The sequence below is a fragment of the Protopterus annectens genome, chromosome 7.part0 (assembly GCF_019279795.1).
Source record: "Protopterus annectens isolate FY-2018-M chromosome 7.part0, PAN1.0, whole genome shotgun sequence".
Lineage (NCBI taxonomy): Eukaryota > Metazoa > Chordata > Ceratodontiformes > Protopteridae > Protopterus > Protopterus annectens.
The window spans coordinates 1,161,888,707-1,161,903,888 of record NC_056739.1 but is presented as its reverse complement, the minus strand read 5'-3'; the positions used below and the strand labels follow the sequence as shown (position 1 = coordinate 1,161,903,888).

General features: G+C 40.0%; 1 protein-coding gene across 1 annotated transcript in view; it reads left to right on the top strand.

Annotated features, from left to right (window-relative positions):
* Window positions 1-15,182, top strand: part of LOC122806924 (inter-alpha-trypsin inhibitor-like) — a 209,620-nt gene that overhangs the window by 177,371 nt on the left and 17,067 nt on the right. Inside the window, exon 5 of the mRNA XM_044077749.1 lies at window positions 4,604-4,685. Within this exon, the coding sequence (XP_043933684.1) occupies window positions 4,604-4,685 (82 nt within the window). The remainder of the gene's footprint in view (window positions 1-4,603; window positions 4,686-15,182) is intronic.

Below are 15,182 nucleotides of genomic sequence, written 5' to 3'. Positions count from 1 at the left end.
AAGAAAACATTTGACATTTCCATTTGAGGTAACAAGAAAAAGTAAAAAAGTTTGGACAAACGAAAGAAAATAAAAATTTTAAAAAAACATAAAAAAAAACAATATAAAAATGTTACAAAATAACAAGATTTGTTCATAAAAAAAAATGTTAAAAGCAAGATTAAAAAAAAAAAAGCTATAAGTACTTTAGGAAAACAAAAACAGTAGATGGGGCTACAGGACAACTAGATGATGGGACAGGATTTAGGAAAAACAGAGGACAAGGTAGGAGGGATAAATGACAGAAGAGAAACAGATAGTGAGTAATTATGTTTTAACTATGAAAGAGGAAAAAATGAAAAGTGGACAAGAGGGAAAGAGACAGACAAAAAAAAAAAAAAAACAATGAAAAAGGGTTATTAAGGAGGAAAAAGCAGATTGGAGAGGAAATGTTTAGAGGTTAGTTTAGTGGAGTGGAGATGTGAGAGATGTAGTTTTGTTTAGGATTTGGAGAAGGTTTTTATTTTCATTTGCAGAGAAGAGAAGAGAGAGTCAAAGTATTATTAGTTATAAGAAGTTTGCATCTGCATTTTTTAGTTTTTTATATCCTTTTTTTGTTATGGTATGGAGTTATTTAGAGAAGTGTTAGTCAGTTTATGTGGATAAGAATATGAGGTAATAAAAGTATAGGGTGTTGGTTAAATTGTAGGAAAGTGAGTAATTTTAGAGTCCCTAGTTGTTTTTAGGTTTTGACAGTGATGAGTCCTATAAGTTAGTATAGTGGCGAATCTGGCAATGTTATTAAGATAGTTAGCAAGTTTATATTATAGATTAATTTATATAGTATAGGCATATTATAATAGGTGGGGGAGAGTGGGGAGGAGGTATAGGGTATATTGAGAGTCAAGTGAGATTACTATTGATTTTATATAGAGTAGAGATTTTTTGTTGTTTTTTTTAGTTATTGTTTTATTAATGTGTTATTAAATTTATTATTTATTGTGATTATCTAAATTTAAGTTGGTGGTGGTTATTGTGGAAATTATGGTACCATTGGGATTTTGAAGTGTAAAATGAAGAGGGGGGAGATGTGTGAGGGTGTGGTGAGCAATAATTTGTTTTTTTTTTTTTTGAGAGACCCATTTTAGAAGAATTTTATTTTATTTTTGTGATTGTTTTTTTATGTGAGTTGAGTTTTTTGTGAGAGAAAATTTTGTTTGAGAAAATAATAATTGTGAGCAAATAAGATGGAGTTGTACAGATTATTGGATAGAGAGATGAAAGAGAGATGATGAAAATGGGATAAAAAAATGAAAAAAAATGGGCCTAAGATAGAGATCCTAGGGGACACCAGAAATTCTTTCAGAAAGATGGAAAGATGAGATGACAGAGACTGATTGTTGTTTACCATCCAGGTAGGAGGTGAGTTGGAAGAAGATTTATTTAGAGAGTGGAGTAGAGTTTTTGGGGTAGGAGTTAGAAGTTAGAAGTTATCAAATCAATTTAGAAAAGAAAGAGAAAAAGAGTAGAGTGCTGATGGAAATTATTGTTTTTTGATTTGTGTTGATACAGTTGGTAAAAGAAAGTGTGGTGTGGTAAGTCACTGTGTGGGCCAGCCAGGACTGTGGAAAGTAGGGGTAGGGTGTGTGGGTGTTTGTGGGTTTGTAATGTTTTGTTTCCATATTTTAGGAGAGGAGAGCAAGAGGGTGGGTTTTAGTAAGAATGAGTATTCAGTTTTTGATGGAAGGAATAGGAATATATGATGTGAGATTTTCCAGATTGATGGAATAGTGCATTCTTAATAGTTCTATTAATCAATATAGAGATTGGGTAGGCAATGGCTGGGGCTCAGTATTGTATTCCTTCTCCTTGTTGTTTGTGGGGTAGAAGGTTTAAGTTTTTGAAGTAAGGAAGAGATGAAAGGAGGAGGGGTGGTTCTAGGTGGAAAAGGAGGGAGGGGGCTAGGTGTGGGGGGCAGGTTGGCAGTGTCAGATATTTGTGTTGATTTGCAGTTTTTTGTTGATTTGGTAAGTTTTAGGTAGCGCATTTATTGTTTGTTTTGTAGAGTTTGTTTGTAGTGGAGCTGGTGGAGTTGGTGTTACTACTTTACCTGGGGTCTACCTAGGGAGAATAGTCAGAACTTACTTTTTTTTTGGAGGGGTTGAAGTTGGAAAGTTATAAAAGTTTTTTTTTTGTTTTTTATGATTTTTTTTTTGTCATATTTAGTGTGTTGTAAAAATTTTGCTGATCAGTATGGAGTTTAGTTGGTGCATTGATTTGGGGGATTTGTTCAGGAAAGGGAAAGCTTTTTTTTCTCACTTTGTGAGCCATACTGCTGGTTTGTTTTTCACTCTTATGGTACGAATTGGGGCATGATGATCTAGGATTGTTAGGAAAGTCTTATTGAAGTAGGATACTGCTTCATGAGAACATGAGAAATAAGTGACATTACCAGACAGTCAGAAGTGGTAGCCAAAAACACAAAAACAAATATGTAATTTTATTTGTCATGACTGCAGATAAACTATGCATAACATATTGCTTCTCAAACCATCTCCTACTAACACACTACAATCGCATCACTCCATTGCACCCCACAGCAACATTAACAATACTCTGCAAACCAACATTTGGTATTGATAAATGCATGTTTTCTTTTTCCTTCAACCACAGATTCCTGCTTCATTACTTGTTCACCTTGCTGTTAAGATCAAAAACCTTTTTCCTATCAGTTATTTTTGTTGAACTTTTTAGCAGGCTTGCTTTTGCTACCTCTGTTTCTTTTTTTGTGATGTGAAGTCTGTCTCTTTGTTGCTAATTTTATTCTGCATGTTACAAACAAGGTCCATACAGGCGCGAGTTGCTAACCTGAAGTAACTGTGTCATTTATCTTCTCCTCTCACTAGCTAATGCTCAAAAGTTATTAATATTGCAGTTGTCTTCCTTTTATCAACTTTTCTTCCTTTTCTCCACAACATACTCAATATGGATTCCCTTGACTATGACACAGTAAGCTTCAGATATCTGTAATGCCTTGTACCTTTGGTGTTGTGAAACACAGCACAGCAATCTAATCACCACATGACTGGAAGTAGGCAGATAAAGCTGAAAACCACATTGTAAATTGTGTTTTTAGCAACATTCTTTTGACCATATTTCCATCTAGATTAGTTTCTGAAGGGGGGGGGAAGTATTCCTTACCCTTGAGATGCAATGACCAAGTTGATGTTTAGCAGAAGGGCAGGAGTACAGGAGCCACAGACTTCTGCAGATGCAGCTGATTCATTAAGACTCTGCCACACGCAGCATGGATCTTAAGCCCCCTCAGTGCAATCTGAACTCACATGAAGTTTAAGGTGATACAGGAGGCATATTTCCACTGCACAGAATGTTAGGTGGTATAATCAACCTAATAATATCCCATAATATGCTTTCTCCCACAGTTTTAACTGTGGCTATGGCTCATTAGTAAAGTTTCTGTAAGCTGTTTCTCAGAATTCCATTAACATGCAATAAACAGTTCATTAATGTGAAACTGAAAGGCGCTGACAAATGTCTACAGATTTAATAGAGAGCTGTATTTAATTTTCTAGCAACCAAAGAATCCTGAATATCTTCAGCTCTGACAAGAACTGTGGCATTAGAGATGAGAAGGAAATAATTTTTAAACCGTGCTTTCTAGGATTTTTCACCGTACCTTCTGTTTATCTACTAGTCTCCCAATGCATTGCCCCCCAACCCTCTGTGTATGTCGTATGTTTCCATGTTCAGCATCAGTGCAATATTACGGGACAGCTTCTCAACATCTGTGCTTTAACACATTAATAAGGTAGCATGATAGTGTAACTGCATACTGTATAATCATGTACAGGTTGATGTGTGTCAGATCTCCACCTGGGCTCAGCCATGCTACAGGTGGCCTGTCCAAGCACATGATAATGTAGCTTTATATTGGACATTTGATCCTAGCTTTCCAGTCAGTCCTTTGATTAGGAGCATGCTGATCAGACTTTGATCACCGGCGGTATTGTCTAGAGCAGACTTACTTTCATAGGCTGACCTGAGAAAGAAGAGAGAGAAACAAAGTAAGACAGAGAAATAGTGGGAGAATTCCCTCAGTACATTTTTCCACTTGTCTGCCTATTTATTTGAAACATTTTTTAATAAAAAGACTTTTTATTAAACCACACCCCAAATAACTTTAGGATTTCCTACCTCTAAAGTTACCCTTGGAGTAATATGTGTTACATACGTACATTGTAATGAGGCACCTTCACACAAGCCCATTGGTGCATCCATTAAAGTCTATGGTTGCTACACACATTTTTACTACACTGATACCAGTAATGTTAAAGTCTACATTCTACCTCAGTGTCATCAGTGTGTGAAAATCATACTTTTTTAAAAAATGGATTTCCCCATGGAAGCAACATTAAACATGCTTCCTAATGGTTAGAGCTGCCATTTGGCAGTTTTTGTAACACATGCCATGATGCAAAGGTTAGAAAAAAACTTTGAAAAATAAATATGTTCACAACAGAGTCAGGTTACATTTTCCAAAATTTATATGTTTGATATGACTGCCTTGAATTTTTGGGTAACATTTCTTATATTTCTTTTCTAGGCTTGGTGGTGGGACTTTGCATGGGGATTCTAGCATCACTTGCCCTGCTCGTGGGATTCACCCTCTTCTTCCTGAAGAAAAAGTAAGTAACTGTCATTTAAAATTTTTAGAAGCATTTTAACTGCATGAACTTTATATGCAGAAAAAAAAACTGCCAAGAGAAAAGAAAATGTTATTCGTTCCATATCACCTTATTTTTAACTGGCTTCAGTAATGAACTTCTGTTATTGGCTGTCTTAGACACGCATCACAGCTCATACTTAGATAAATTTACTGCTGAAAAATATTTACACAGACACAAAACCATAGGAGTGCAAGATGGTCAACATAGTAACCATAGGTAATTACAACTCAAATTCCTGCTAGTTAAAGTATGATCAGTGGATCTGCACCTTTAATAAAATGCTAAGAGTTCCTGCTTTATATGCTATTACAACTTCCCAGTAAGAACTGTATGCAGACTGGGCAGGTTTGAAATCTAGATGTCTTCATTTGTGATTTGAATACTGCCAATTGAATTATAATATTTACTACTAACCTATCCAACATTGAAGCAAGATATATTTTGAGTTTTAGACCGACATAATTACCCCTAGTGGTATAGATGAGACAGGAATGTGCTCTGATGGTTCAACTTTTCTGGAAAGCAGACCAAGTGCAGCATGTTTACATGGTTCCACCATCACACTCTGCTGGCTGTCTTTACAGATTTTTTTTTATTATGGCCTATTTCATGAGAGGCCTCTGATGATGTTTTTACAGACTCCTAGAATAGGTAGCGCCTTCTGGAAATTAGGCAGCTTTTCTTTCATGCTGCATTGCACATTGATTAATGAAATATTAATATTAGTCCTGGTGTGGTAACAAAACCAAAGACCTTCAGGACTTCCAGGTATCAAAGGCAAGTGTGTTACCTCCTGACCTACAGACACTTCTATAGCTTGGAAGAGGATGTAGCTTTCCATGATTTCAGCCCTATCAAAAAGGATTAGCTTTACTGTGGAATAACTTTATTTTAATATGAAATGTGCTTTATATACATCAGTGCTTCCTTAAATATCTACTCATATCCACACACTCCACAACCAAAACGTAGAGAGAGAGAGTATACTGGTGTACCGAGTATTCCTCCTCTTTGTCTGGTTGTGAATGTTCTTAAAAGCTGCTGAGCTCACATGAAGTTACTAGGCTTGCATGCAATCCAGGGAACCATTGAAGAACCTAGTCCAAATATCCAGTTGCCCCAAAGTACTGTTTGGTTAATTGACTTGCTAAAGATTACACAGTAGGCAAATGAGGGCTGAGAGAATCAAACCCTGCATGGTCTATTACATGTAAGTCAAATGATCTGTCAAAGGGAAAAGTCGAGGTGGTAGCAACCAGGGACAGTAGATGCTGGGACGGAGACTGAAGATCACATTCTAGGATGAGTTAAGTAACCAAAGAATGAAAAGACAGAGGTTATCAAAACATCTCTATGCAAAGACCTGTACTTATATACTTATTTGAAGGTTTAAAGGCAATTTCCTACTTAATGTCCAGGAATACAGCACTAAAGAAGAGAATGCTATAACTAGAACTGAACCCTAGGCCTTTGGATAACCATTTTAGCTGCTCTACTACTCATCTGTTGAAACAGATAAGAACTGCCTGAGGGGCTTGTACATAATCTCTCAGTCATATATTCATTATTCTCACAAATAGATATGACCAGAGCAAGTGAGTCAAAACATCAACTCAACCAAGCTACAGGAGCATATCAACTTCTCCTTAATTTAATACAAGAAAGTAACTAAAGGGGGAGATAAGACAGTGCATCAACATGCCCTAAGCCAAGACTTTATTATATGCCTTTAATAAACAGAACAGATTGGCAGTATAGAACTGTCTATAAGTGATTGCTTAATGACAGCTTGTAATGTTGTAAAGGCTTGACAGTTTACAAGCTGACATTAAGATATTACCATTGTAATTGTTTATATACAGTGTGGGAGGGGATGCCAAATGAGTATGCTGCTCAGGATCCATTTTTTTCTTGCTACAGCTGTATTTAAATGTTTGACAAAAGCATCAGTCTTGCAATGGCACCAGCCTTGCATTTTCTGCTCTTCTATACTAATATGAGTCTCATTCTTTTGACTATAGTTACTTAACAGGTCATCAGCAGACAGTGAAGTGGCTACAAGACCTCTCTCCCTTTCTCCCAGTCACACTAGGTGTACCACAGGGATCATTCTAGGCCCTCTTCTTTTCAGTATTTTTACTAATGATCTTAATACTGCCACCTCACTAGCTTCCATTATCCAGTATGCAGATGACGCTACACTTATATGTGCAGTGATCACCATACAGCAACTTCAAGACATTAAACAAAAGTTCTTCACTGACATTGAGACATGGTTATCAAACTCACAGCTCATACTTAACCCTAATAAGACTAAACTAATGATCTTTCAACCCACCAGACCCACAGATCCCCCTCCCACCATCTACGTCACTGCTATCGATAATACAAAAATTACCCCTGAACCACAAACTAAATTATTAGGAGTTATAATTGATAACAAGCTGAGATTTGACTTACATATAGCACAAACAATTAAGAAAGCTCCCCAAAAAATGAGAACCTTATACAGAAATAAAAAATGTTCTAACAGGCAGTTCTAGAGAACCTATTGCCAGAACCCACCTCCTGTCCGTCTCCTCTATGCCTCACCCATTTTCACCAACCTAAAAAAAATCAGGCCTAGACAAACTAGAAACATGCTACAACAACATAGCAAAATTTGCCACAGGCTCTCCATATAGGACACACCACCGCCTTAATCTAAGAAAACTCTCCTGCCTAGAGCTACCACAAATCCTAGCTTATAACCAGTTCACCATGGCTCATAAACTACTCTACCAGCCTGAGGAAACTCCTGCTCTCCAAAATATACTTCATCAGTATTCCAAAAAATATTTGCTTTGCTCAAGAAATAAATCTTTATTACAAGTCACCAAAGCTACAAACACTGCAGGGGATACCCTATATTCCTCCCGTGTAGTAACAGCCTGGAATTTGCTCCCTCACTGTATTAGAACCACTATAAACTCAGTACAATTTTAAAAAACTACTCAAAAATCATTTATTCGACTCATGGTGCTGTTCATGTAACACTCCAGGCTAACTATGCTCAACTATATCTATCTTCCCCTATTTATTAACTAACACAATTACTTCTTTATCTTAGCCATACACGTACCTACTTCCTACTAAACTAAGTTTAAACATCCTTCAACAACCAACAGGTCCTCTAAAACTTCACTTCTTCCCTCAATTTAATACACTAGCCTGACCTACTTTTCTTCCTCACCTTATCTTCTCTCCTCTTCTTATCAAAATTGAACAGAGACTGACAGCAGAATATGCTTCATTAACCTAGTTTATTCTAATTTGCTTACTGCACATTAGCCGATTAATATTCACTGTATAACCATCACACACTGTAATAACTCAGTTATATCTTTTTACTGGTTTACTATCAAAATGATGAGTGTAGGTTCAGCGAACACAGAATTTCAAATAACGGCTGACTCCCGTGTTGCCAAACCTGCATGTTTTCGAGTCTCGAGTTTTATTTTGTTAATAAGAGTTATATTTTTATAGAGTTTTGACATGTAATGATTGATTGCATTCATGATAGTTTATTTTATGCTGACATTATATACCATCCTATTACATTTATGATTCTTGATAGTTTGGGTAATCACCAAAGCACATATGAATTTGCCACATTATGACATACATTAAAAACGTGATATGTCCATAAACCTGATATGAGGTCTTTACGATAGCGGCATTCGTTCAGAGAGCGCTCTCTAAGTTCAATTTTTATTTTCAACTTTTATTTTCAATTTTTATTTTCATTTTCATAAATAAGGCTCCACTACAATGGATCCACCCCCTTTTTTAAAAAATGCGTATATTTTGGACACATTTTAACAACATGTCCTAGGGTAAATTCTCTAGATGATCAACATTAGAATTTTATGTTTATGTGAAATCTAATTGCACAGACCACAAAACGCTAACTGAAAGTTAAGTTATGGTAGCAGATTCCATGATCGCTGTTACTGTCTCTAAATAATTTTATACAACGCTTTGTTATGATACCTGTACTTTATAAATCAGGCGTCTTGAACACTGTTATATTGTTTAAAGTGAAATCTTGCTGGTTAACATCAAATGTATATGAAGATAATGTAATTGTTTCAGTCTGGGACGGGAATGAAACACTGTTACCGTTTACAATTTTTGTTGGAATATGTCACAGGACTTCTGTATTAGTAACCATATAGGGCTTCTGTGAATGTTAGATACTATGTCTCATATTTTTATATTTTTAAACACTAAGAATGTTATGAGCACTTTAAACACTGCAAATTTTAAATGTTGGAAATTCTGGTAATTGCTTTGATTGATTAATTGAATCAATTGAGAAGCCCGCCAAAAATGTTTTTCTATATATAAACAAGATTTACTTGTATATGTAATCTGATCTGAAGAAGCATAGCTTGTCTATGCGAAAGCGCTCATTTTATCTTATATTAAATTTTATTCTCTTTTTTGCTACAAACGGAGGTATTGATTTATACGTGGTGACTCCTTCTGTTTCCTGACATTGTTTACCAGTTTTCCATTTGTCGGAAGGCGTCTTTGAGTACCAACAGCAGTTCTTATCTACAAGTTTCACTGTAATAACTCAGTTATATCTTTTTACTGGTTTACTATCAAAATGATGAGTGTAGGTTCAGCGAACACAGAATTTCAAATAACGGCTGACTCCCGTGTTGCCAAACCTGCATGTTTTCGAGTCTCTGATTCAGCAAATGCACTGTACATTTGCACATACGTGGTTGACCGTAGGAGTAGAGATCGCGGTACACTGCAGATCAGGGAATTTACCCTTTACCCCTCTGTAGTGCGATCTCAGAGTTGGAATATATAATTTGCAGGGGGTGTGGGGGGGCACCCCCATGGCGGGGGTGCAAGGGGGTTACACCCCTGCAAAAACATGCAGTTTAGTGTTTTCCAGTACATACGTACTGCTGAAAAGTATAAAGTCCATTGCAGTTCTCAAAGGTGCAGGGCAAGGAGTATGTCGAATAATGCCGAATTTGAATATTTGGCATTACAGTCGACATACTGACTTTCTTCCTGTGCAGTTTTCAGTGTTGTGATTCACACAAATTAATAGAATTCATTCTATCATTCATGATTTTGATAGTAAATCTTTTTACCATTGTATAAAATTGTATTTTTTCCTATGCTTCCATGTATTGTTACTATGTGGAGCTTGCATGTATTGTTACTATATGGAGCTTATATATATTGTCTTTTTACCATGGTATAAATATGTCACTTCTTCTTCTTTTTCCTGGTTAGGGGTCGCCACAGTGGATCACCTGTCTGCTCATGATTGGCAGTGGAGTTTTATGGTGTCGAGTAGCCAGCCCAGCGTCCAACCTTCCATAGAAGGCACACACACACTCACTCCTAGGGCCAATTTAGAGTGTCCAATCCACCTACAGCATGTCTTTGGGATGTGGGAGGAAACCGGAGGAAACCAATGCGACCACAGGGAGTGCATGCAGACTACGCACAGAAGGCACCTCAGCCGAGGATCGAACCGGAGAACCTCTTGCTGTGAGGTGACAATGCTAACCACTGCACCACCATGGCCACCAGGTATAAATATGTTATTATGGTATTATATTTTGAGCTATGCTTCTGTCAATTGTTTCTATGTGGAACTTGTATATATTGTTAGTATGTGGAGCTTATATATATTATTACTATATGGAGCTTTTCTCCCCGGGGCTCTGCTGAAAATGGGTCCTGCCCAGGCAGACTTTCCCGGCAAACAAATGTAAAATAAAATAAATAAATAAAATCTTTGCATATTTGTCTAATAATGTTGTCAGATTATTCAAAGTGTCAGGTTCCTGTATTTTTAGATGATAATGGTCTTGTGAGAGAACTAGGGCCTTGATATGCTCTAAATATTTATTTATTTCATTTTATTTTATTTTACATTTGTTGACCGGGATAGTCTGACTGGATACATGTCCATTTTCAGCAGAGGCCCAGGGAGAAAAGCTCCAAGGTAGAACATACAGTAAAAATCACAAAATGATTACAAGTTACACACAGTTTACAGGCTCCAGCTGAGCAAGCAGGTAATATAATCATACATTTTTAAAACAGTGTTGACAAATTGACTAGGCAATGTAACATGATTACAGACTACAGAGGAGGATCTAGTTGGGTTTTGAACAAGGACATAGCCAGTGAGTTTTAAAGTATAGCTTAAGGCTTTTTTTGAACTGAATAAGAGAGGGTTCAAGAGTAAGATCAGTAGGAAGAGAGTTCCAAGTTTTGCCAACAGAGTTAGTAAACAGAGAGTCCCCAGCAGAGTTGTTGATTTTGGATGTTTGAACCAGTAGATGTGAAGTTGTTCGATCTCGCCATTTGTTCTTACATACGGGTTCGGAGCCGATCCCTCGGCTCCGAGTCGGCCACATTCCAAGCTCTGCATCTAAGAGAAGCTCGAGGCATAGTCCCTATCCGATGATCCTCTCCTGCTAACCTTCAGATCTAGTTTGCCGCTGCAACAGGTCTCATCGTCAAGTGAGAGCTCGGGCCAGTATCCTTTTTTCTATATAAAAAATTTCTATATATTTCTAAAAATAATTAGAGATTTTTCTTAGTATTAGTTGGTAGTAGTGTGTGGGTGTGTGTGTGTGTGTGTGTGTGTGTGTGTGTGTGTGTGTGTGTGTGTGTGTGTGTGTGTGTGTGTGTGTGTCTGTGTGCGTGTTGTTTTAAAATAGTGTTTAAAATAGTGTTTAAGAATTTGTGGGAGCGGCTGCTCCTAGGCCTTAGGCCAATATCTTTCTGTCAGGGCTCTGTCAGATTTTTCTGTGTGAAGTACCTTTTTTCTAGTTAACGTCTTGTAAATTTTTACCTGTGTGTTTAGTCAGGTTAGTTATTGTATATATATATATATATATATATATATATATATATATATATATATATATAGTTATATACATATTAATATTACATACTGTATTTTTTTATTCAGAATATGTCAGAGAAACCCAAGTCTAGTATTAAACGTTGCCAGTGTGGACAGAAAATGTCCATAACAGACAACCACGTCTCCTGCGTCTACTGTCTAGGCCCTCTCCATCTTCAGGAGGACTGCTCCATCTGCCACTCGTTTAGTGGCAGAGTGATGATGGAAAGACACAGGAAACTGATTGAGAGGGGTCTCCTGAAGCCGGAGTTTCAGGAGGCATTAGAGAAGGCAGACCAGTCATCAAAGTCTTTGAAGGGGTCGAAGTCTTCAAAGGTATCGGAGACCAGGTCATCGGCTCCGAGTACCTCTGTTAAGATTCGGTCGCCGGCTCCACAGACCTTGGAGCTGAGCACCGAGCTGCTGCCTCGGGGCAAGGTCCAGGTCTTGGAGCCGGTGTCAGAGGTGCTCCCTTCATTGATCCTTCACTCGGTGACCTCTTCGACCCGTTCCTCCAGAGCACTGTCATACACCGATGTGGATCGAGTGGTGCAGAAGCTGATGGAGAACACGGCCTTATCCAAACTAATTGCGGTTTTGTCCCAATTGGTTTCGAAGCTTGAAGCCCTTCCTGTTCCATCCATAGATCCTCCTTCGAGACCCATCGAGTCATTGGAGCCGGGAGTCGAGGATCTGATGATTGTTGATCCCCCGGAGCCAAAGCCTTCTTTAGTGCTTTCGGCTCCACTGACCTCGACACCCTCAGTACCCATCGAGGGGTCTCAGAGCCGACAGTCTCTCCTCGGTTCCGGGGGGGAGAGTCAAGCCGAAGTTTCGGTTCCGACTCTTCCCCTTGGTGCCTCGGCGCAGATTAGTTCAGCTCCATCCTCTGGATCGGAGCCCGTGGTTCTGAGCCCAGGGAGGCTACCGTCTTCTTTGGAACCAGTGGAGTCCTCGGCCCGGGGCTCCGGTGCCTTCGAGGCCATGAGGAAGGTTTTGTCTGGTAAGATGTTCACATCTTCAGATTCCTCTTCTCCCTCCCCGAAAGGTCCGCATTCTGTCTCTGCACCACTGGTCCCCTCCAAGCATAGAGACCCAAAGCCTCAGTCAGCCCCAGAGGGTGTAACCTGCTCCTCAGAAGCTTCACCAGATGTCCCCTCTGATGAAGTCCCGAGGAAGAGATTGTGCAAGAGGAGGCACCTTGATTCCCCACAGGAATCATTGACATCAGACACCGACTTGGATGAGTCAGAGGGGTCCCCATGGTCCTCCTCCGAGGATGCCTCATTTGCCGACATCCTGGAAATTCTCAAACAGAGGGGTGACTGGCAGTCACTTGCCCCCACTGAGGACGAGTCAGTGTTGCTGAAGGCTTTTGGGGCTCAACCTTCCACCTCCTGGGTAACCCCGCCCTTCGATGAATTAATGGATTTAATAGCTCAAAGGGCATGGGAGTCCCTTGACACTTTGGAACCAGCCTCTCGGTGGCCCAATAAGTACATCACTGCTCCCCAGGATAAAGCGTATCTCACCAAGGGAGTCCCAGTTGATGCTATGGTGGTGGCGGCGGCCACCAAGAAAGAAATGTCTGAAGCATCTTCCTCTGTTCATCCTCCTAACAAAGACTCTAGGATGATGGACAGGTACAGGAAGCGCATTTTTAGTTCAGCGACTTTTTTCATGCGATCGCTGAACTACCTCACTCATTTTACCCGTCTTCAGAGAGATCTCCTCAAGGAATTGGGAGATACTCTACAGGGTACCACAGATGCTGATGTCTCAGACAAGATGACAGCACAGCTCAATACCCTAAACTATATCGTTAACTCATCCATGCGGCTCATTTCGTATGCAGCCGAAGGATCGAGTAGGGCTGCAGCTTTAGCGATCGCTCTGAGGAGACAATCTTGGATGCACCTATGCTCCTTTGCGGAAGCCTTCAAGTCTTCCTTTGTTAATGCCCTTTTTGATGGCTCCTCCTTGTTTGGGCCCAAAGTGAAGGAGACAATCACTAGGTGTGAGCAAGAAGGAAAGACCCTGCCTGCCGTAGGGGTCCATTTTTCTGCCCCTTCTAGACCATACCCCAAAGGGCAAAGAGATGGAAAAATGTGGTTCCGGAAGACTCAGGGAGCTTTCCAATCCACACCTAGTGAAACCCCTTCCAGAGGCAGAGGAGGGGGAAGGAATGGAAGATGCCGCCCAGGCAGCAGAGGGGGTCCGCAGAACCAGGGCAACAGGGATAGTGTCCCTGGGAAGCCCTTCCAGCAATCCTGAGGGGAGGCCCAGCTGTCCTACTCTGGAGGCAGTCAGGGGTCGCTTAGCTTTATACACAGAGGCCTGGCTAAATCTCACTTCAGATTCCTGGGTAAAAAGCATAATAACCAGAGGATACAACATCCCTCTCTTAAACAATCCTCCCACCCAAAAAAGATTCCCAGATGTTCCACCCACTCTGCGGGATCAGGCAACCATAGAAATACAAAGGCTATTAGAAAAAAGAGTCATCCAGCCAGTCCCAGTGGACCAAATAGGATCTGGAACTTACTCAAGGTTCTTTTTAGTTCCAAAGAAAACAGGGGACTGGAGGCCGATACTGGATCTCAGAAAACTCAATACCTTTGTGAAGAAGGAGAAATTCCAGATGGTCATGCTACAATTGATCCTTCCATTTCTTCAAACGAACAATTGGATGTGCTCTATAGATCTCAAGGATGCGTACTACCATATAAAAATGGCCAGGCCATCCAGGGATCACCTGCGCTTCTGGCTGGGAGCCAGTCATTTTCAGTTTCGAGCTCTGCCCTTTGGCCTCACCTCAGCCCCCAGGGTGTTCACCAAGTGCATGGCAGTAGTGGTGTCCCACCTGAGATGACTAGGATTCCGGGTGTTTCCATACTTAGACGACTGGCTCCTTACCGCCTCCACCAGGCATCACCTATTGCAAGCCAGGGACTATACAATCAATCTCTGTTCCCATTTAGGCATAACGCTGAACTTCGAAAAATCTGCCTTGTTGCCGTCACAGCATATATCATTCATAGGAGCGGAATTGGACACTACCTTAACTCTGATCAGGCTTCCCCAAACAAGAGTTTCAGCCTTGAGAAAACAGATTTCTACTCTTCTACAAAACAAGAGAGTCCCCGCTACACAGGTCTTGAAAGTTTTAGGCATGATGGCAGCTACCCTTATCGCGGTCCCCCTAGGGAGAATGCACATGAGGATCCTCCAGTGGCTACTCTTCACACAGTGGTCTTACCAATGGCTACCATTGCCACACAACATCCTGCTCACGGAGTCTTGCAAGCTGGATCTTCGATGGTGGATGAACAGCCATGAGCTTACGATAGGCCGCCCGTTTGTTCCCCCACCCCCATAGCCACAGTGACCATGGACGCTTCCCTGATAGGGTGGGGGGAACTTTTTCTGGGAAGAACAGTTCAAGGCGAGTGGTCGAAAATGAGTACAGTTTGCACATCAATGTCCTGGAGTTGAGAGCAGTGTTCCTGGCGTTGCAA